The sequence below is a fragment of the Cinclus cinclus genome, chromosome 12, assembly GCF_963662255.1.
Source record: "Cinclus cinclus chromosome 12, bCinCin1.1, whole genome shotgun sequence".
Classification (NCBI taxonomy): domain Eukaryota; kingdom Metazoa; phylum Chordata; class Aves; order Passeriformes; family Cinclidae; genus Cinclus; species Cinclus cinclus.
In genome coordinates this window covers 17,085,665-17,107,720 of record NC_085057.1, presented here as the reverse complement: position 1 = coordinate 17,107,720, position 22,056 = coordinate 17,085,665, and the positions used below count along the sequence as shown (strand labels likewise).

The window sequence follows — 22,056 nt, the reverse complement described above, 5'->3', positions numbered from 1 at the left end:
TATCTTAGGAACACTGAAGAGAATTCAAAGTACACATCAGGTACAGAAAATCTCTAGATCACCTTTTATAACAGCAAGTTTGTCAAACCCAAAGAAGCTGTAACCCATTGAAAACAAAATTACTTTGTTTTGACTGATTGTTTTTCTTCTTTTCAAACTAACCTCACAGCATTCCAAACACATCCTCCCTAGGTATGACTGAAATCACCAAAACTACCATGTATTGTATTTAACTATAGTTCAGTGGAAATCACAAATACACATGACTGAATGAAAAACAAAACAAGGTAATCTTGAAGAACATTCATGTGAACCCCCTCCACGTCTCCCCAAGAAAAGACAGATTAATCTTCTACACTGGTAATGAACCACACTGATGAATTTCAACCAGACAGCCTCTTAAACCCTGTCTTCCATCCACTCTTATCAAATTGTGGCAAAGAATGACATTCAGGAAGAAAAAAAAGACTGATTAAGAGCCTACTTTCAGAAGCTAACGTCCTGTGTGGAAAGAGCTCTATGAATCACCCGTTCATCTGCCTCTGACTCCATTTACTCTTCAGAATTCCCTGATGTGTTTGAATTCATACTCCACTCATCCTGCCTGTAATGTCCCAACTTGCATACAAGAATATTGTGGGGGAGTGTCAAAACACCCAGCAAACTTAAGTTAAATGGCCTCTAGTGCCCTTCCTCATCCACAAATCCGATTATTTTATCACAGAAGACAATGAGGTGCATCAGACACAACTTAGTCAGTAAATCCATATTAACTGCTCCCAGTCACATGCCTTCACATGTTTCACACAGGAAAGATATACCAAAAGGACCTGACCCATGACAGTCCCCAGCACTCAAGTGAGATTGACCACTCTGGATTATCCTTTGGGCCTAGTTTGAAGGTAAGTGATCAGAGATGTGCCAGCACCCCTGTGACTTTTCCAAGATGGCCAAGACTGGCACCACAGTACCATCGGGTCCCCTGGGCTCCCAGGGCTCCAATTCTCTCAAGTAATTCCTCACTTTGTTTCCATTTGCTTCTGACTGCTGGCTCCTCTTTCAACCTTGTCTCTAGACACAAGAGCCAGGAGACCTGGCAGCTGAAGACTCACTAAGGCAAAAAAAACACCAAATACCTCATGAAGTCTGTGCATCCCTCATCCAGCCGAGTCTTTGTTTACCTTTTTACTGCCAGTGTAGAGGGAGAAGTTACATCAAATTTATCAGGAATGTTGCAAAAATCACTTCCTGTGAGAAAGCTGCTTCCCCTATTCAAAGACAGAAATGCAGACTAACATGGCCAAGTTTGTTCTGTCTGTATTCCAGGTTGTCAAAGAAACCCCAGGTCACTTTGCAGACATAAAACAAACTTGCTGGAGTTGCACGACCCTCTTTCTAAAATATCTGGCAAAACAGCCTCCTTCTCACTGTTGGCCAAGCTGAGTGTATTTAGCAAATGGAAGTTTGGTCTGCAAAGAACAAACCTAGGCCCCCCAAAAATCCCTAAGAAAGTTGCACGGAGAAGCTTCTTTCCAGCTTTAATTAAGAATAAAAATCCAGATGACGGAATAAGGAATGAAGATTTTCACACACTTAAATGCCAACTGTCCAGATTGCTCTTGGTATAGAAATGGGGATGTTTTATGATGACTCCTCTCGTGGCTTTAACACGTGTATCATTTCAGTGTATCAGATGAGGGGGAACTGCAGGAGAGAACTCGGAGCTGTTGCAAAGCTCCACAAGAGCAAGGAGAGCCAAGGCACGGAAGGCTTGCAGGCCAGGTCCCTGCTGCAGGCTCCTGGCACTGAGCAGGCACTGAGTCTCATCGTGCCAGGCTCCCGCTGCCAGGACGGCAGCAGTGCCTGCTGTGCCTCAAAGCCAGCACGGAAGTGTCACAAAACCAAACAAAAGTACTTTTTATCAAACTCCACAACTCGCAAGTCTCCCCTGCCCCCTTCTGGGAACAACATGGATTTTAAAATTTCAGTATCTTCTTCCAACGATAAAATTGTTTATTTGGGCAAACAAAAACACAAAACAGAAAGAGCTTTTGCCTCGAGCATGAGTCCCTTCAGCAAAGACATGGATGTTATTAAATGCATCTCCTGCAGCAGCAGAGGCAGACTCAAACTGCATTTTCTTCACCCATACACTGAAGCCCCTGTCAGGAACTCTTGTCTGCCAGAAAATGGCCAGACAACTCACTACAGCTCAACTGTTACAACTGAGCTGATTCACTCCTCAGGTCACGATGCAGATGTGCAATGCAGGCTTCCTGTCCTCTACCCCAATAATTCAGCTACTTACTTCCCCAATATAGAAAATTAATAAAAACAAGAAAGTATAGAAAAAACAGCAACTGCAGCAAAACTTGCATGATACACATTAACTACTCAAAAAACCTTCTCCACAAGTTATAGAAATCACATTCTATTAAGCTGCTGACTGAGACCTGACTTAAGCAAAAATCCCTTGGCAGTGACTTATTTATGTTGAGACTTTAAATGCTAAAGACACACAGGCCTCATTGGGCCAGAGGTGAAAAGTTCTATCGCCTGCCTCTTCCTACCACTGGTAACAAGGAAAACATCACGCTGCTGTTTACATGTGCAGTCCTCCATTTCACAATGCTTAGAAGAAAAGCTGCACTTTCCTCTTTAACTTCTGAGTACAGTCCTTCAATACTCTGTTACTCAGAAAACTTACACAGATATTCAAACAGTTTTCCTTTGCATGCAGACTACAGAGGAAACATCCCACATCCCATTCCCAGCCAGGACAAGAAGGGAATTTTCAAAGCATGGCTACTGGTAAGCAGCCATTTAGGATCTGTGAAGGGAAATGTTTCTCATCTTGAAGAGACTGACCCCACAGTCAAGATCCAAACACTCCATCCAAAGAGCACACTGTGAACAACAACACGTCCTGTGCAAAGGGAGGGGAGAGCAAACTCAGCTGTTAAGGAGCAGAAACTGGCTCCAGTACTCAGGAAGCAGCACAAATGTTTTGTTTCCTTAGGAATTAGGACGACATATAGATTTAAACCCATCAAGTCTAAGAGTTATGCATCAAAACCAAACACAGACTTGCCACAAAGAACCATCACAGGCCAGCTAATCTCACCCTTAGGGCCTCTGAAAACCAGCATTTGATTTAATTCACTTCAAGCTCACTGTAAAGCAGCTTTACAATTCCTATCATACACTGTGGCCTGTGACACCACTCTGATCCATCTCCTCCTCAGATCTACACACTGCCCTTTTTCTGAGCTGCCTGAGAATTCATTATATGGAAAAGAACAGTGTTAGGTAAGGGCATTCCAAGTAACTGGCTCTCTTAGAGGAGCTGGGGTCTCTGCCTTCAGGAAATCTGTGGCAATGCCCATTCAGTACAACTCCTATTGTTAGAGAATGAGTTTAAGACCCAAACAAGCAAACACTGGTACTACACTCATCTTCTCACTTCTGTGGCCACAAACAAACATCTGCTCAGCCTTGGCTTGGGCTCTATCTCTGCCTCTTGTCACCACCAGATCACATCAGAGCAGCATCCTGACTGAGGATGTTCTGCCAAAATTGTAGGTGATACAGAAACAGCAGCTCTGAACAAAAAGATTAACACTCTGACTTTTAATATGCTGTCTGCATAAGCTCCACCTACCCCTCCATGGAATGCAAGGCACTAACAGCTTCGCAGCCTCATGTGAGCTGGAATTTCAGTACCCAAGAGGACTTTAATCTCACATATGCAGAGAGAGATACACCACAGCACTTTGGCAGTTACAACAGCATTTGAGAGTGAATAGAGAAAATTCTGATGCACGTGTCCCTCCTTCTCTAACTGTAAAGATAAAGCTAAACGAACATTTTGCCTCAGCTACACTCATTTTTTTTCTATGTGGGGAAGCAGAAAACACATTTGGCAGGTCTTTAATGGCATCCTACGGTTTTATCAGGCAGCACAACTTCCGTCTGAACACTGGTAAAACACTTAAAGCCAGGAGAAATGCAGCAATTCTTACATCTCCCAGCTGAAGCTTAACAGGTCAGAAAAGTGCTCAGTTGATTTGGTTAACAGATTCTTTAGATATCTTTTAGATAACCATAATCTACCTGAGACTGGCCAAGTGGAAAGGAAAGAACAAGGAACAGGCTACTGCTTTTGATGCTTCTGCTGGGTGCTTCCATGATCTTGGTAAAACCATTCAGTTATGGTGTACTCTAGACAGCAGAAAAACAGCTTTTTCAGAAAGGAACACTTTACTTGACTATCTTGCTACTTCTATACCATATTTCAAAGCCAGAAGTTTGGCAATAATTTCACTTTTCATTATCCCCTTGTACTTAATTTCAACTTAGTCTTGCCTGGTAATTAAAATTCTCAAAATCTAAAGAATTTGTGTCCCAGTACATGAACAACTGAATTGGTTTTGTTAATACAGACTCAAATTAGGGCACCTCTTTCAAGTGAATGTGGTGCTGATTGGCTGAAGAGCCAAATCCTTGAGCAACTTTTCTGTGTATATGGCAGAAGCAGAAAGACAATCTAGGACCACATCAGTCCAACAGAAAGACTTCAGGGAATAAAAGCAAGATTATCTAAACATGCTCACTTCACCCTGGTAAACAAATTCTTTTGCCAACAGCATAAGGAGCAGTTGTTATCTAGCGGTTTGTTCTGCCACTGCAATTCTGAGACATCAATACTAAACAAAATTTGGGACTTTCTTACACATCTGAAAAAGGTCAGAGAAATGGAAGGCAGTCAGCTATACAGTACTCCAGATTTTACCAATGCTCAGGACATCACTTAATTTACTGTATGAGAAAATGGAACTGCAGACTGCCCTGCAATTTCAAGTAGACACCCATGCTAGAACAAAAATACCAAGGTTTGTATGGATAGGTAAAATCTTCTGTGCCCAACTGAGAGATGCTCTCCTCTCACTGCAACCCCTTCAAACTTTACATTGCCCGTGAAAAAATTAGTTCAGCTGGAAAAGACATTTATGTATCTATTTTTTTTTCCTTGAAAAAAGTGCCACTCGCAATGACAAATCAGGCACTCCTCACTCTTTACCTTCTCAACATCTCCAGTAAAATAAGCTTTACCTTAGAAGTGCCATTTTATCACTATCAGTGCATCTACATTAAGGGATTCCACTAGCAGAGCTTCACTAGGTAAGGATGAACATGCTGATTAATGCAGCTGTCCCAAGCAGTTATAGCAGAAACAACCTTATAAGCACGTCCACAGGGAGTTAAAGCCACATAATCACGTTGCAAATCCATGCCCCCTACTTGATACCAGCTTAATTTTCCTAAGCAGGTGACCCTTGAGGGTCACAGGCAAGAAAACATGAGCTATAACTTGTCAACTGCATACTTCACTGTGATTTTTTTCTCCATGGGTAAGTACCAAAGGAAGGTACATTCCTAATAGTATAGTATATTCTCTTGTACTGTCAACCCACAAAAAAAAAAAAAAAAAAAAAAAAAAAAAAAAAAAAAAAAAAAAAAAAAACACCACTGAAAAGGAAAGGGAAAAAAATCTCAATGCAAGTGCTGCAAGAAAGTAAATAATGCCATGGAAAATTCAAGGATAAAGGACAACATTTCATTTTTGAGGTTTGGAATGGGAAATAATGAGGTCTGTCATGGCAAACATGCTTTAGACAAAGACAGTGCACTAAATCTAGTACTTAATTTAAGTAGAATATATTACATAATATCTGATGGGACTGAGAGCTAAGGTAGTAATTTCATTTGAAACTAGATAAAACTCTGAACAGAATTTCATACAAGGATGCTCTCATCCCTTCAACGTGGCAGAACACACATGACACCCAAAACCCAAGGTCATGGAGGGGATTTTGATGTGGGCCTGCTGTTATACTGGAACTCTCCTGAGGATCAGCATAATCTGCAAGGCGTTCAATCACTCATACTGAAAATCTTAAAGCTGTTAAAATACCTTGGGGTTGTTTTGTGGCCTGCAGCATATTCTGGAAGGTAAAGGACAAAGAATTAACAGGAGGCTCAGCCAGCTGAGTGGAAAGGAAAGGCAATCTGAACCTGAAGCAGTCTTTTCAGGAGACACATGCATTGGTCAGACAATCACAACTTCAACCTTGGCAAGGTGCTACATGTTCTGAAGGACAAAACACAAAACCTGGCATTTGAAATGTCTTCAAGATTACTTTACCTAATCAAGAGCCAGCGCAACCATCCTTTAGTACCTTCTCTTAGCAAACCTCACAATTCCAAGGGCACCAATGTAACTTGGCTTTGCAAAAGGAAATATCCAATATGAGAGCTCTCAACACAGTTCACTCCACTTTATTTCTCAAGCATCTTCCAAAGGGATCTTTAATATTCCAAATCTTCAATATTACTCTCCTATACACTAAACCTGGGCAGACAGCCCCTTGAAGTGCTCTACCACACCAACCAGCTCTGTTTGAATGTTTGAAACAACAAACTTTCCCTCTTCATTTGAAGTGAAGAATCAGAAAAACAAAGCATATATTTAACTTCCTGTTCACTGAAGCAGTCATAAACAAGTCCCTGTAAACACTCTACAGGTCACAAATTCCTAATATCTTATCTAAATGTTAAGCTGCTGAAGTGAATCTCAAAGCTCCTTCCAACAGGTTTTTCTAGTGTGCCACGTACAACAGCTAAGGCCACTGGTTATATAGGAGATGTAAAGCCAAAGCAAAAAGATAGTATGTTAAAACCTGATAACTCAAATTGGTTTGTAGATAACTAAATAACCTGCATAGACATAAAATCTTCTGCCCCATATGCTAAAAGAGCACAGCACGCTAATCTGGCAGTCACACAAGTTGTGGCAAGTTTGTTTTTAACAGCAAAACCTCTCTCAAGTGTATTGCAGCTACCTTGGTTTTTCACTCTTTAAATTCTTCTAAAGACACGGCAAGGCCATGCTGCAGGTTGGTTTGGATTTTCTTCTACAAAGTAACAGTCTGCTAAACCACATGTATTCTCTCAGCCACAATACATCACGGGCTGCATACAGCTAGGGAAAGCCAATTTCCCTTTAATTTTTCTCTTCCAGATCAATACAGTGCGATAACATGTGCCAAAAGTGTATCATCTCAGGCTGAAAAACATAAAATAACAAACATAATGGGTGGAAAACAACACAGAGTTCTCTTCCTTGAGAATCATAAAAAACCTGTAAATGACAGGAAACCTGAAACAAAGTGCTTTGCACTCACACAAGAGTCAACCTGGCAAGCTCACTACCATGGGACACTGATCTTTGGCAGAATTTTAAAAGGTTTTGATTTTTCTTCTTGTTGTTATGTCCCAATGGGATGAACTCCAAAACACATAAAGTCTCAAACACTTCACCATCTAACCTGTGATCTTTAATTGCCAGGTTTTAGGAAGATATTTTAACTGCAGTGAATACAGACCTTGGTTCACTTTTGGCTGGTGAATAATATAATATCCTTCAACTACTTTAACTAAGAATATTTGAGTCGATCTGCATTCACAAATCAGAATTAATTTTTAAGACAACTGTTTTTTGTCATTAGGTGAATCAAACTGTCAATAGTTCAGTTTTCTAAGCTGCTGAAATTCACTGGAAGTGTCAGTGCTAAGGATGCTACATAACTAACACACACACCACAGGAATGGAAATTTCTGTGATCTTACTTAACTAAAGCTAAGAATGATTAAGTAGAAAAACAGAAACCCCCAAGTGCTGTTGTTACAGGAGAAAAAACAAAACAAAACAGTGTGCAGAGCACCTGAAGGAAAGTGAAAACTATTCAGACTCTGCATGACACACAACAGCTATACCAATCCAGTCTGACTAAAACAGAGTTAGGCCTTTTTCCTCAGTTCCAGATAAATAAAAGATGCATAAAGCATGCCTGATAATGCTCATTGATTCACATTGAGCTTAGTGACAAATTTTCATGAGTGTATTCAGGTCAACACTTGTGGTAAGAACTGTGAAATACTAAGACCTCAATTACATAAGATTTATGGCCAAGTGAAGGAAATGCCACTTGCACAGCATAAGAAAACACCTACAATATCTGGTTCTAATGGAAAATAAAGCAAACCACTCCATTATATGCAAAAGTAAGAGGATCCATGAACATTTTAAAAAGTGTAACATTTAGTCTAAGTAAAATCCACATATTTGAGACAAACATGATACGAGTTTTATTACAGGAAGCATGAGAGTGTTTAAGACACTATCTAAAAAAACACACCTGCATATGTATTGTTTCAAAACAAATTGAGCTTCAGACTGCTTCAACAATTCTTTTGGGACAGACTCAAAAGACTGAAGTGAAAAGTTCTTTTTATTTCCATATTTGTGGGATGAGAATCAACCCCCATGAATCAAACAGGTCTACTCCTCAGATGGTCACCCAGCTTTACACAAAGACCATGCTTGGAAAAGCACAGCAAACCTTTCACCAAGCAGCAGTGCTGTGAGGGTCTTCCAAAGCTCCAGGACTTGACCATTTTTTTTAACCAATGCAAGAGCAGTATATCTCATCTTCTGCAATGGCTCCAGCAATTTCATGGTTTGATTCATACACTGAGTAAGACATGGGACTATGTAGCCCCCAGGCTTCTCTCCCAAATCCTTCCTGCTTTAAATAACTCACTGACATCTGCACTCGGTGGTGCACTGATTTTGGTGCTCAAAGCTGCTTATCACCTATAGTTAGCTGTAATGAGATCACGACTGCTCCCCACACATGCTTAAGCTGCTCAGACAGTAGTGTCAAAGGACACAGAACAAACAGCCAGCACTATCTTCTTGTGCCCTTTTTAAGATTTCTAAACTCACTTTTGGAAATGCTTGACAATACTTTGATACCAACAGTGGAATTTAATTGGAATTAAAGATTACACGTATTTTGCATTAACAGACTCTGGAAGTTTAAAAACTTGGGGAAAATGCAGCTCAGCATAGAACTGTTGTGGGGGTGGAAGAAAAGAAATGTCAAACCAGAACACACAAGCTATACAGCAGTTTAGCTTTAGATCAGCACTTAAGTCAGGAGTGACAGACACAGGAGCATGCCCTGAAGAGAAGGCACCACGTCTCCTCTCTCTACCCCAGGAAGGCACTTGTGGAGTTCAGCTTCTCTGATCATTACCTTTTGCATTTCAAACTAAGAAAGACCATCGCCCACACAGGCCAGGGGCTTCCTCACCAGGAAGCTGAACTGTGTGACAACCACTACTCAAACACACCTTGTCTAAAGAAAACAAGGTCATTTGAGTCTGTTTATACCACAGGTACACTGAGTCATATCTTTGCTGATAAAGAGCTGGGGCAAAACACATATGACTGACTTTCTTCCAAATTCAGGACACCACAAAGTAACCTCTTTGAAATTGAAAGACTATGAGATCAGTCTTAACTTTCAGCACACTAACTTCAGAATAGAAAGGAAAGAAGCAGACAATGGTAAGAGTTCTGAAATCATCACAAGGCAATTCAGCTGTAAATCAGCCACCTAAATAGCCAGAATTACTAGAGCATGAGTGAACCTCCAAATCTTGCAATTTTAGTTCTTATTACAAAGAACTGACACCGATTTGGTGAATGAACAGGACTGAATTTTTCACTGTGCGAGTGCACTTACCTGGGTGTTCCTATAGTATCCTGCAAAGGTAAGAGCAAAACTCCCACAAACTGTATCTACATATACTTACTTGAAGGGCAAAATTATAAAGGGAGACAGAAAAAGCAAGCAGTTTATTTCTCTTTGCATCTATAAGGTGGCTGCATATGTATTCTGAGCAAAACAGAAAAAAAAGTTACCTTGGATATGTCACCCAAGCTCCTTTGGCTGAGCAGTCACTGGAATATGGAGCCAACTTCTCACAATCAAGAGGGAGCAGGACCCCAAAAGCAAATCAGCCTGCAAAACGATGTATGGAAACGAGTTAGCAAGTCCTAAATTAGCTTTTATTTGGATATTTACTTGCTTGTCAATTCAGAATGTTTGAGAGCATACCTTCCCTAGAGAATGTGACTGGAATTCACAAGTTCCTTTCAGGATGCAAACGCTCACACTCATTCCTGTGTGCTCTGACAGATGCTCTTTACCAAACCCACCAGCTGGGCTGAGGGGACACACTATCCCCAGTTGCCTCAGCCACCCTCAGCTGAAAATTCCCAACCTGAGTGGAGCAGAGCAGAATCCATGACTATTTCTTACCAGGCAGGGATAAGCATTAGGGAAGAAAGGCTGAAGCAGAGTATATTAAACCCCAGCAGCTGAACAGGCCTGGTTGTAGGCCCCAACACAAGGGAGGTAGTATTTGGCAAAGCAGCAGGACAGCTGGTGAAGGAGATAACCTTTCTAACTACAAAAGCTAAATCAGAGACAGCTTATCTACTGCAGCTCCCAAGCACGTGTGGTGACATCATACCAGGACAGACCCATCCATATCATAACCTCTTTCACTGCTTTTATCAGATTTAGTTGACTCAGATCTTCTACTAATATAATTATGGCAGCTATCTCTGTGTTATTTTTTAACAAAACAACTGCACCCATCCTAACTACTGTGGACACATGATACAGATAGAGAGACACCCAATAATAGCAAAGCTTATTCCTTTACTTCCAAAGAAGGGGTTCAAACATTAATGACACCACATACTGAACAGGGGTCATGCAAAACAAATGCAAGCTTAAGAAGCTTGTCTTTTACACACAATTAATGCCACTCAAAATGCATACAGAGGAGCCTGGAAGGACTTGCACCTCAGTACCATCTGCGGAGTGGTTCACACCAGCATGGACTGCACAGGAAGCACAGGCAGCCCAACACACTGATTAAGAGAACTGCATCTATTAGGAAGCACATCTACCCGAACAGCACACTGGGAAAGCCAAAAATAACAGCTGCTGCCACATCAGAACGGCACAACACTGCACACAGGCAATGCCTGCAGAACAGAAACTAAGCAGCCACGCACACACGCTTCCTCTTCCTCCCCCCACCACCCCTACAACACCAGCAACAAACCTGATATTAAACACTGGCCAGCATCCTGCTCTGCATTCCTGGCACATCAGGAATAGAAATGAGGGACACTGCTAGTGCTCCTCCACATAGCTGAAGGGCTCCTTCAGTTTACAGCACGTAACACAAATATTTGACGTGACTCTAGCAGAGGGCTCTGTCACCTTTTCCTTTGCTCCTTTTCTCAAGCTCACCCATTTCAGAGCTCCCTAGGGATCCTCTGGTACTTAGTAAACCAGGTTTTGAGACATTCCCTCTCAAAGACTGAGAAGTCAGAAACAAGAAGCTGTTCCTAGGCATGTCACATTATATAAACAAGCAAGCAGAAAGCCACAGCAAACTCTGCAAGTGAAGTTCAATGCTAAACCCTGCCCAGCACCAAAACTGACAATGTGACACTGTCAAATACCAGAGTAAACAAATCAGGCTGCAGTTTTTTTGTCAATACTGAGTTCTGAGACCACAAATCCCAGCATCAACACTCCACTGAGATGCTCACATCTCCAACATGTTACAAGCTAATTCTTGATGGACAGATTGGGGGAATCTACTAACAGCAAGTGAAGTGCCTGGGTTACACTGCAATAATCAAGGCCTCTGTCAGATTTTCCATGGCTTCTGTATCTCCATTTCAACCACAGATGGAAGAAACACACCTCTGCTAGAGCATGGGCTCTGGATATCTAATTCAAACTTAGCACCTACGTTTCTTATCCCAATGGGAAGCAGCCACTGCCAACCCCTACACAGTGTGCCAGCCAGAATTCACCAGATCCACAAAAACTTTTAGGCACAGAGAAACTAACTAAAAACTGAAATGTGAAAAGTGATCAAACCTTTTTACAAACATCTGGTGATCCACCTGACCAAAGAGACTGCGCCCTGTAAGCAAATGGTCAACAAACAGCCCCAAGCTTGTACAGGGCTCCTCATCTCACACCAGTCAAGCTCAACAAGGTCACATTTCAGAGTTGGATCATTTTACCCAAAAGGAATAAGCTCCATATTTGTGGGAGAAAAAGGAAAGCAACAAACCAGGCAACTCATGTGGGATGAGCAGAGCATGCAACTGCATAATTAAAAGGCCAATTAGCTGATTAAGGGCACAGGTACTACTCCAGCCTGGACACTTTTCTGACATCTGAGTATTTGCTACACTAACCTTGACTTTTCACTACGTGCAATGCAAGATAGAATAATTTCCAAGTCAGTTGACTTGCACAATCTGCCAAGAGAGGGGATCTCAAAGCACATCTAATTTTTCTTATTATAATATTTTTATAAGAAGGACGTGCCCAGTGCTGTCAACCTGATGATGAGGCACACAATGATTCACAGGAGTAGGAGAGAAGCATGGCCACTACTGTTTCATTTTATTTTTAAATGCATGGGAAAACGTGGTTTAAAATTATATTTATATACAAGAAAATAGATAAGGTAAAAATGCACTGCTGCACTCTTACACAGACACACTCAGATTCCCCATTCCAGCACCAACAAAATCATTTCAGCACCTACAAAGCTGAGGAAAAATCAGACAGTTTGTCTTCAGCTTGATCAGTCTGTAAGTCAGGGAACTCTGGTTCTCACCTGCACAAGCAACAAGGCAAGAACCTCCTGTGGGTTGCAGTCTGTACTTACACAAGCTGAAATACCTGTGAAACCACACATGGAACATGAAACTGGTGATCAGAAGCATATCTTAAAAACTGCCCCCTTTCTCATCTCAGCAGATAACTGTGGTCACTTGCTCTTCTTCTATGCAAGAAACATGCAAAACTGCATGAATGAAAAACCAGATGGTTCAGGAGAGTGCCCCACCAGCATATCCTACTCCTTCCATCAAGAAGTTCCTACACTAATAACCTTGTATACATCAGTTTCCCCCTCCAGGAGCTAAGGATCACTTCCCCTGTTCTCCCAAAAGTCCTTATGAGACAGGAAGCAAAGGCAAGGCCATGAAAAAGGACATTTCAGATCAGCCTAACCAGTTCTAACCAGGATAGCATAGGTTGTTCATCCATGCACCTGGAGACAGTCGTGCTGAAAAAGCTGAGAGGGTATGAAACACCCTCTAAGAAAGAAAAAGAAAAATTAGCACTACAACAATTCAAAACATTGACAAAACAAGAATCTGAGGCAGTTGAATAAGCAACCTAGTGTTATCTTGCTTTATAGAGCTCAAAACTAAATCTTTTCACAACCTACCACTTTCCTTCCAGCTCCAAAACAAAACACTTACCTTAGGTCAGAGCTAAACTAACCCAGAAAAATACTTCACAATCTAAATAATAAGAAATGGTTACATGAGAGTAGGAGAGACCTATTTAGGGTTACAGTGACAACATGCAATAACTGATACACCTAAATCTAAAACACTTTGAAGCTCCTGACAGAATTTCAATAAAAAGGAAATCAGAATCTTAGTTCAGTGATAAACAAGGATACCATTATTTTTCTCCATCAAAAGTCTGATCACACACACAAGTGTTAGCATATCAGCTGCAGGTGACAGTTCACTACAATGAGAGTTTCACAAGACAATATTATTTTGTGAGACAAACTACTAACCACGTTTTACACAGCCCTACTGATCACATTACATTGAGGATGAAGAGAGACCCAAGCCCCCACCATTCAGTATTTTGTTAGCAAAAGCCAATTTTGGAATCCAGCTCTGGAAGCTCTGAATACCAAGTTAAGCCAGTTGAACCTGAAAGGGGGGAAAATCAGATGGAGCAAAAACAGAGCAAGAGAGGTTGAAATGACAAAGATAGCACATATTAAAGTATATTGCTCATGGAACCAAAATAAAAAAAAAATGCTGATGCTGAGCTTAAAAACGAAGCAATATGGACCCCGGGACCAGTATAAATTCAGAGTAGGTCAAAAACGAACAGGTGTCGGTACCACCTACCCTAATTCAACCCCTCCCTGGAAACCCCTTGGTCTCGGTCCAGGTCTGCAGACCCACGAGCACACCTCAGGAGACTGCCGGGCACTCCGGGTGTCCCCACCGGAGCCAGCGCTCCCAGGGCCACACACACCCCTCCCCTGCCGGGGGAGCAGCACGGACGGGCCCCTGGACCCACCAGCCTCCTCACCATGTTGGTTTCATGTTACCGCCGCGGTTTCCAAGCTCTTTCCTGCGCGCAGCTCCTGTGGAAGGAAGGGCACAAAGGGAGGAGACGCTCGCTCTGCCCGCTGGGCACGGCCCTGCCCCGTCACCGCGCTGCCCAACCCGGGGAACCCCGCCCCGGCCGTGCCCCCGGCGGGCCCCGCAGGGAAAAGCGCCCGGGTCTCACCCACGCACACACGGGGACGTACTGGGCTCCCTCCACCCCCTCCTCACGGGGCCGCGCAGGGACCCCTCCACTCCAGGCCCATCCTGGAGCTCGCTGCCCCCTCACCCCGGCTGTTCACGGGGCCGTGCACTGGGTACCCTCCGTCCCTCCACGGGGCCGCACCTGGGTCTCCCCCTCACGGCAGCGCGCTCGGCTCAGCCCCCCGCCCCTCAGCCTGGCCAGCCCCGCCCGCCACGGCTCACCGGGGCCGGCGCTGCCTGCTCGGCAGGGACACCGAAACGCGGAGCCCCAGCGCCGCCGCTCCCCGCCGCTCGAATCAACAACAAGATGGCGGCGCCCAAGCGGGCGGAGCCCGGCGCTGGCCGTCATAGCAACCGCGCCGACCAAAGCCCGCCCCGTCGCCCTCCGCGCCAATCCACAGCCGAGTCCCGCCCCCGGGGGCCCGTTCTGGATGTTGATAGGTCAAATTCGGTGTCGCTGAAGCGCGGAGCCGCCCCGCCCTTTCCCGAGTGCGGACGGCAGCGCACGTTAGGCACACGTGACGCCCGCCAAAGCCCCGCCCCCTCGCGGCTAGCGCTGTCTCATTGGCCGCCAGCGGAGAAGGGGGAGGAGCTTGACCAATGGGCGCGGCCCGCGGCTCCGCGCACCGAGCCGCGGTCCCCGCTCGGATCCCGCCCCCGGCAGTTCTGCGCTCCTCGATCAGAACCCTCTCCCAGCCTGCCTGCGCTCCCTGTTCCCCGTTACAAATTCACACCCGGCCGTCCCGCGGTCCCACACTCAGAGCTCCCCGCCCCGAACCCCCTCGGCCGCTCCGCATCCTCCTCCGGCCGCCGCTCTGAGCGGGGTCTCGCCAATGGGAAACGCTCCCGCCACCCCTCCTGTACTATAAAGGGTTAAATTCCCGAGCGGTCACGGTTCTCGTGGGTTCAGGGCAAAAGGGACCCTCAGGCAAAGTCACACAGGTGACCCCCCTCACTGTGAAATTTCACGGCTGGTCCCTGCTCCCCTTCCCTCCCCTCGGTCACCTACTCTCCAAATTAGTGTCTTCCCTCTTATCCCGCCAGGGCTTCATTTCCCCAGGAGCTGCCAGGGAGGCGTCCCGTAGCGCGCTCCTTTGAAATTCAAATAACCGGTTTCCCACCTCCCTCTGACTGACGCCTTCAAAGCCTCCCGCCGCTCCCAGCCTCCTCCTGCGGGGTCCCGCTCACTTGCACCCACGCTAATTCACTTTTCCTCCCAATTATCAACCCATCCCCTCTGCCGACCAGCTGCTCATCGCGCCCGTTTGCGCCTGCGAGCGCTGTAACAAAGCAGAGCTCGAAGGGGACGCGGGACTCGGGGCAAAAGTTGCTCAAAATTACCCGTGGCTGAGTTTTTTTGCCCCAGATAACCTCCCTGTGGAGGACTGTCCCGGCTGGGTCACATCCAGAGGCTACAGAGATGCTTCTGTGACCGAAGCAGACTTGGCCGAAACCCTCGTAATATTTTTCACAGTGCTGCGAATCCTTGTCCTGGGTCATGCCACTTATATCGCTGACGAGACAGTGCTAATGACCACCACAGCAGGACAGCCACCAGTAGCATTGCCCGGCAAGGGACTCCCTGAGGCAATCACAGCAGCGTGTGCAGTACCTGACACCATTTATTAGGTCTACACCGGCTGAGGCGGCTCAGGGTCTGGCTGCACCCCATGAGCAGCAAGTTTGGCCACAAAGGATGGGTCTCCTCCTCGGGGGCCACACCAGCTGTCTGCCAGTGCCCGGTGCTCTGCCCAGCACTGCCCCACATGGACCTGTGGGTCACAGGGGCCCCTCGTCAGGTCAAGCCCTTCAGATCCAGCGCCGAGCCCCAGTCCCGCTGTTGAAGAGATAGTCCCTGCCGCTGCCTGCGATGGAGGCAGCACTCACTCCCTGCCCCGCGGGCCTGATCCCCATCTCTTCTGTCTCCAGACCCTTCTGCCTAGGGGACACAACCCGAGGCTGCTTTTGGGGCTGCTGGGGCTGTGGGACAGGGCACTCACGTGGGTCCTGAGCACGGCCATCGAACTGCCCCTGTGTGGAGGAAAGGCAGGAAAGGCTGCTGAGGAGCACAGGGCTCTTCCTGCCTCCTTGCAAGGGTGCCCAACCTCGCTGCCACACACTTACTGGGCTGCTGGCATGTGGGTGTCCCTGCTCCTCCTTGCCCCTGCTGTGTTCCACCACATCCCAGGAGCTGCAGAAGGAAGAGGGGAAGGGAAGGAATGCTGTCAATGATGGGCTGCCAGCCTCAACCACAAGAGATGCTGCTGGGAGCACTTGGCAGGTTTTGCACTACCAGCTGCACCCACTTAAGCCCATCATCCACCTACCTGATGGTCCCCGGACCCAGAAGGGGGCTGCGACAGGGCCATGCTCCCAGAAACACCACTACCTTTCACCAGTGCCTGAGCACCAAGCAGGTCTGTCACCTCATCCACTTGTTTCCCCATGTGCTGGCAGGAGGATGCTGTGCTGGGGGAGCTGCCCACAGGGTCTTGGGTCTGGGTCTTCTCCCTTGCATGGTCATTACAGCCCCAGTGTCACCAAGCACTGTGTCCTCAACCTTACCAATGAACCTGGATCCAGCTATGCATCACCTTGGGGCAGTTATGCCACTGGAGGTGGCTGTTATCCCGCCCGTGGGCTTGCATGTCTCCTTCTTGCTGTGCAGACACTGTGCACGCACAGGCTGGTCTAGTATCTCCTCAGGATCTCTCCTCTGTCACCTGTCACCTTCACTGAACCTCTGGGGGTTGTGCAGCCTGCTCACCTCCTCCCTAGGCGCTTTCCCCGACAAATGGGGCTCAGCCCTGCCAAAAAGGGGCTTTTCTGGTGAGCTGCAGTGACCTCAGCCCTAGTGCCAGGACCCAGCCTTGCAGTAGGCATAGGCACTGGCACTAGCACTGTGCCATCCCACCCTGTCCACTTCAGAGTTTGTGCCCCAGCCTGGCCACCAGCATCACTGTCTACTGGCCAAATTGCTCTCTCTGCTCCCATAGCTCCTACCAGGGCTGCACCCTTGACCTGGGCAGAGATGGCTCTGTGGCACAGCAAGATGTGGCCAAATGCAGAGTGTATTAAACCTACCCCGAGCGCTGTGTCTCCCTTGCTACGTGCAAGGACAATGTAACTGCCAGTATGACCTCCCTTGCCATAGAGCACTCACCTCCTGGCCAGGAACCGCCTGCTAGGAGCCCGGTTGCTGTGGAAGGAGCAGAAGGCAGCTGTGAACCCTTAGTCTTGCTCACGGTGGCATGCTGTGAGATGGGCTGGGGCTCACCTGCACAGCAGTTTCCAGGCCATGCAGCCCAGGGTAGCCAGCAGCAGGGCACCAGAGATGGTCAGCACCACCACAAACCAGGCCGGTGGGTGCCACACTGCCTCTGTCTGCACGACAACCAGCGGCTCCTTCTGCAGCAGCGTCTGTGGAGGCAGTGGGGTGAGGGGCCATGGGAGGTTCAGTGGAGCCTGGAGCACCACCTGGACACTGGGCTCTGCTCACCGTGTGCTGGGTGGTGGTGCTGGGTGGCACCGGGGTGCTCCGGGGGGCAACATGCACCACCAGTGCCACCACAGTGCTGCGGCGGCGGGCACCAGGGCTGCCCCACACTTCCACCAGCAGGACAAAGGGGTGGGGTGAGGCTCGGTCACTGGGGAGGTAGACAAGGGTGTTCCCTTCCAGCCGAAAGCGCCCATCTTCGTTTCCTGGACGAGAGAGCCTGCTCAGTGCCACACAACGGCGAGGGCTGGTTTGTGCGGTGGCTTGGCCGTTCCTCACCTCCAACAATGGTGTAAGTCAGCACGGCGCTGTCGGGGCTGCTGTGGCACACCAGGCGGGTGACAGGCTGGCGGCTGCCTGGGGACCCAGCCGTGATCTGCAGCTCCTGCACCTCGGGGATGCACACCGGCAGCTGGTCCGGCACAGCCTGCCAGGAGCGGGGGGAAGCAGTAGGGCACCCGCAGTTCTCGCACCCACCACAGCTCAGCCGGTGGGCTGCCCTCATACCTGCAGGCGCACAGACACCTCACACAGACGGCTCTGCCTCTTACTTAGGTCCAGGTCATTGTGAGCGTCCGTCAGCCGCACCACCAGCCTGTAGCTCTTCTGCTGCTGGGAGCCCAGGGGTCCCACCACGCGGATCTCGCCTGTGGAGAGGTGTGAGCTGCTGGGAACCAGTAGGTGCCATGGGGTGTAGCAGGGGCTGGGGAAGGGGCCAGGTGCTCACCAGTGCGCCTGTCAATGGAGAAGGGCTGTGCAGGGCCAGACCCCCCCTCTAGGCTGTACTCGAGGCTGTCCAGGGGGTAGTCGCGGTCAGTGCCAGCCACACGCCCCACGACGCTGCTGAAAGCTGCTGTCTCTGGCACTGTGAAGGTGGCACTGTTGGGGCACGCCGGTCTGAATTCATTGACAGGTGTCACCGTCACAAGCACAGGCACACGAGCTGTGTGGCACACACCTGCTCAGACGTGCTGGCCTACCCCACAGCCTGTGCTGGGCTGGGTGACATGGGGACAGATGCACCAGCCCTGGAGTGGACATCTCTGGGGCAGCAGGGAAGGAATGTTGCCTCTTTGATCTTCTGTTTTGGGGATTGGGAAACGTCTTTTCCTACCCTAGGGACATGGGCACTCACTGGTCTGTAGGGGTTGCCCTCCTACTGTCACCACAATGGTGGCTGTGAACTGGAAGCCCAGAGCAGCCATGACCTCCGAGTCATAGTCCAGGGTGGTGTTGACCTGCCAAGCAAGGAGGGGACCGTCAGGCAGAACGGAGGTGCTCTGCAAAGCTCAGATGCCCTGCAAAGCCAGAGTATCCCACAAAAACAGGGTGTCCCACAAATCTGAGGTGCTGGGGAGAAGGAGGGAGCAAGTGAGGAGAACGAGCAGGTCTTGGGGAGCAGGATGCCCTGAGGAGCCCTGACCCAGAACCTGGCATGAACCAGCACACATCACAAGGTTCCACTTGTCCCACTGGGCTCTGGGGGCTGGACTTGCTGTCCACTGTCCATGGCCCCACTCACCTTCAGCTGTGGCCCTTCCATGCAGAAGTGGGAGCGGGAGGAGGGAGGCCCCTCGAGAGCATAGTGCAGACACCCATCAGTGCTGGTGGATTTGCTGCACCTCATTGTCACCAAGATGCTTCCAGGGGACACCGTTTCAGGCACCTGGGACCTGTGGCAGGGCATCCAGCAGCTCAGCCTCTGTCCCATGTCCTGGGTGCTGCAGAGAGTCCCATGTACCCCCCTCCCCCCTGAACCATACACGAAGATGGCTGGGACACATCTTGGTGCCTGACGGTCTGTCCCCTGCACGGTGACATTGACTGTGGCGGTGGCGTGGTCGTCAGGGTGCAGCATGTTGTAAGCCCGGATAAGGAGGTGGGCACGGATCACCTCCAGCCGGCGGGTGCTGCGGATCTCACCTGTCACTGCAGGAGGAGCCATGGTCTCGCACTGGGCGCAGGGAGAGGGTGTCCTTGGGTATCCCCTCTGCCCTGCTCACCCTCATCAATGGTGAAAAGCATGGGAGCCACAGGAGCAAGGATGGCATAGCGGACATTGTCACCTCTGGCATGGACCTGTGTGACCACCTCCCAGGGGCCAATGCCTTCTGTCACCGTCACAGCCCAGTGTGGCTCACTGCAGGTGAGGTGGGCATTGTGGTATGGCCTGGTGCCACCAGCACCCCCCTCCTGGCCCAAGCCCACTCACAGGAAGGTGACATGGGGACGGAGCGATGGCAGCACCTCCACCCTTACAGCCCCGCTGCAGTTGCGCCCATGACGATCCATCACCTCAATCTCCAACCTGAACGTCTGTGGGCCAGCACGGGGGCAGCTGTGGGACAGCCCCATGTGGCACCAACAATGGGGATGGGGACAGGATAGGGTTGAGGCTGTTAATAGGGACAGGGACAGGAATAGCAATGGGATGGGAAGAGAAACAGGGACAAAGGCAAAGGAGAGGGGGCAAGGGATGAGGATTGGGCTTGGAGGGGGAACAGAGGACAAAAGGTTGGGAGATAGAGATGAGTATGAGCTGGGGACTAGAATGGGCAGGAATACAGACAGGGATGAAGATATGGACAAGACTTGAGATGCAGAAGGTGATGAGGACAAGGCTGGAGCACTTGTGGGTCCAGGGGGAGACAGGGGCCTAATGGGGAGAGCAGGATGTGGAGAGCTGTGGCCAGGGAGGGGCTAAGTCCCAGTGGACTGAGACGTGGCTGTGACCAGCCTGGGGCTGCTGGTGCCCACCTGGGTGTCCTTGCTGGGGTCAAAACCATTGTCAGGTGCCAGCACCACACCCCGGCGGGTGAGCATGAGCGGTGTGTTGTGGTTTCGGAGCCTGAACTGCAGAAAGGAGGGTAATGGGAACCCCCATCCCATTCCTCCATACCTAGGGTTCTGCTGTCTCAGCACCCCTTCTATGGGGGTGTGGCTCCCCAGGGATCTGCCACTCACCGTCAGTCCACCAAGTGGCTGTGGCAGCACCACGTACAGGGGTGTCCGGGGTGCCACATCTGCCAGCACCTGCACCACATCACCCTCTGGAGCAGAGCATGGCTGTGGGAGCTTGGTGCCGGCTGGCACCCACAGCCCCCACTGCCCTGTGCCCCTGTTTCCTACCTGCGCTGGCAAAGGGGCTGTCACAGCGCAGCACATGCCCTGCTGTCACCCAGACAAAGAGCCGCTCTTCCACCTCATCCTCACCAGGACAAGCAGCCCGCAGGATTAGTGTGTACTGGTTCACCTGGCGGGCATTGAGCTCTGCACCAGCACGCAGTGTCACCTGCCATTGGGATACAATCACTCAGCAGGGGCCTGTCAGCTCCTGCCCCACTCCCTATTCCGCAGCCACACCTCTGCCCGGAACATGGTGGCATCCGTGGGGTCAGAGCTGATGGCGATGGAGTTGAAGGGGTGGTCAGACTCGATGCTATCCAGGGTGACATTGGGACTGCTGCTTGAGTTGCTGCAGGACACAGTCACCTCAGCAACATGGGTGCCTGACACTGCGTCCTCACTCAGGGCCACCACACGTGGCAAGTCAGGCAGAACTGGTGGGAGACCCCAGGAACCACTGATGGCTCATCCAGCTGTGCTTATGGAGCTCTACTCCTGCACCTGAGCACCAATGCAGGCACAGGTTTCCCTCCCAGGCACTGCTGGGTCCAAAACACCCACTCTTACCTGTTGCTCTGACGAAAGTCCCTGCAAAGAGGAGAGTGTCACCCCAGCCTGCCAGGTATGCCCTGGCAATGCCCTGGGGAGGCCCCAAAATTCCCTCTCTGCTATGCTTTGATGAAAGCCTCAGTGGTGTCTGGATATGCCACAGTGATGCCCAAAAGAAGCCTCAGTAACATCCTGGCAATGCTGAGGACCCCCTGAGGACACCTGGGCAATGCTCTGAGCATGCTCTTGTGATGCCCCCTCCCCACCTCAACCCAGCCAGGCAGCTGCCAATCTCTTTGCCCATCGTGGGGTCAGCCACAGGAATGTGGGAGCAACAGAGGACAGCCTCTTCTCTGTCCCCTTCCTCTCAGTCATCTACCCAGGATATGACAAAGGATGCCCCGAACACTGCGACCTTGAAGCTCCTACCTGGGGCATAGAGGCTGAGGAGGAGGAAGGTGAGGTGTCTGTGCATGCCCATGGCTCGCTGGGTGTTTGGGGCAAGCTGCAGCCG

General features: G+C 48.9%; 2 protein-coding genes across 6 annotated transcripts in view; both read right to left on the bottom strand.

Moving 5' to 3' along the window:
• IP6K1 (inositol hexakisphosphate kinase 1) overlaps nucleotides 1-14,668 on the bottom strand; it is a 36,413-nt gene extending 21,745 nt beyond the window's left edge. The window contains exons 1-3 of one of the 5 annotated variants that reach the window (XM_062500405.1): nucleotides 14,594-14,668; nucleotides 14,151-14,205; nucleotides 9,833-9,932 (exon numbers count right to left, since the gene is read on the bottom strand). The gene's annotated coding sequence lies outside the window, so the exon portion shown is untranslated. The other 4 variants (XM_062500409.1, XM_062500404.1, XM_062500408.1 and 1 more) reach the window with 4 other exon arrangements.
• A 1,512-nt stretch (nucleotides 14,669-16,180) lies between these two features.
• CDHR4 (cadherin related family member 4) lies at nucleotides 16,181-22,023 on the bottom strand. The gene is made up of 20 exons (XM_062501033.1): nucleotides 21,972-22,023; nucleotides 21,561-21,581; nucleotides 21,231-21,427; nucleotides 20,997-21,159; nucleotides 20,832-20,917; nucleotides 20,625-20,720; nucleotides 20,080-20,183; nucleotides 19,871-20,007; nucleotides 19,631-19,796; nucleotides 19,390-19,540; nucleotides 19,003-19,105; nucleotides 18,595-18,810; nucleotides 18,375-18,514; nucleotides 18,147-18,294; nucleotides 17,871-18,073; nucleotides 17,649-17,791; nucleotides 17,535-17,570; nucleotides 16,496-16,562; nucleotides 16,372-16,402; nucleotides 16,181-16,236 (listed from the first exon to the last, which is right to left on the bottom strand). Exons 1-20 carry the CDS (start codon nucleotides 22,021-22,023, stop codon nucleotides 16,181-16,183), a joined length of 2,316 nt encoding a protein of 771 aa, XP_062357017.1.
• Between the last annotated feature and the right edge of the window lie 33 nt (nucleotides 22,024-22,056).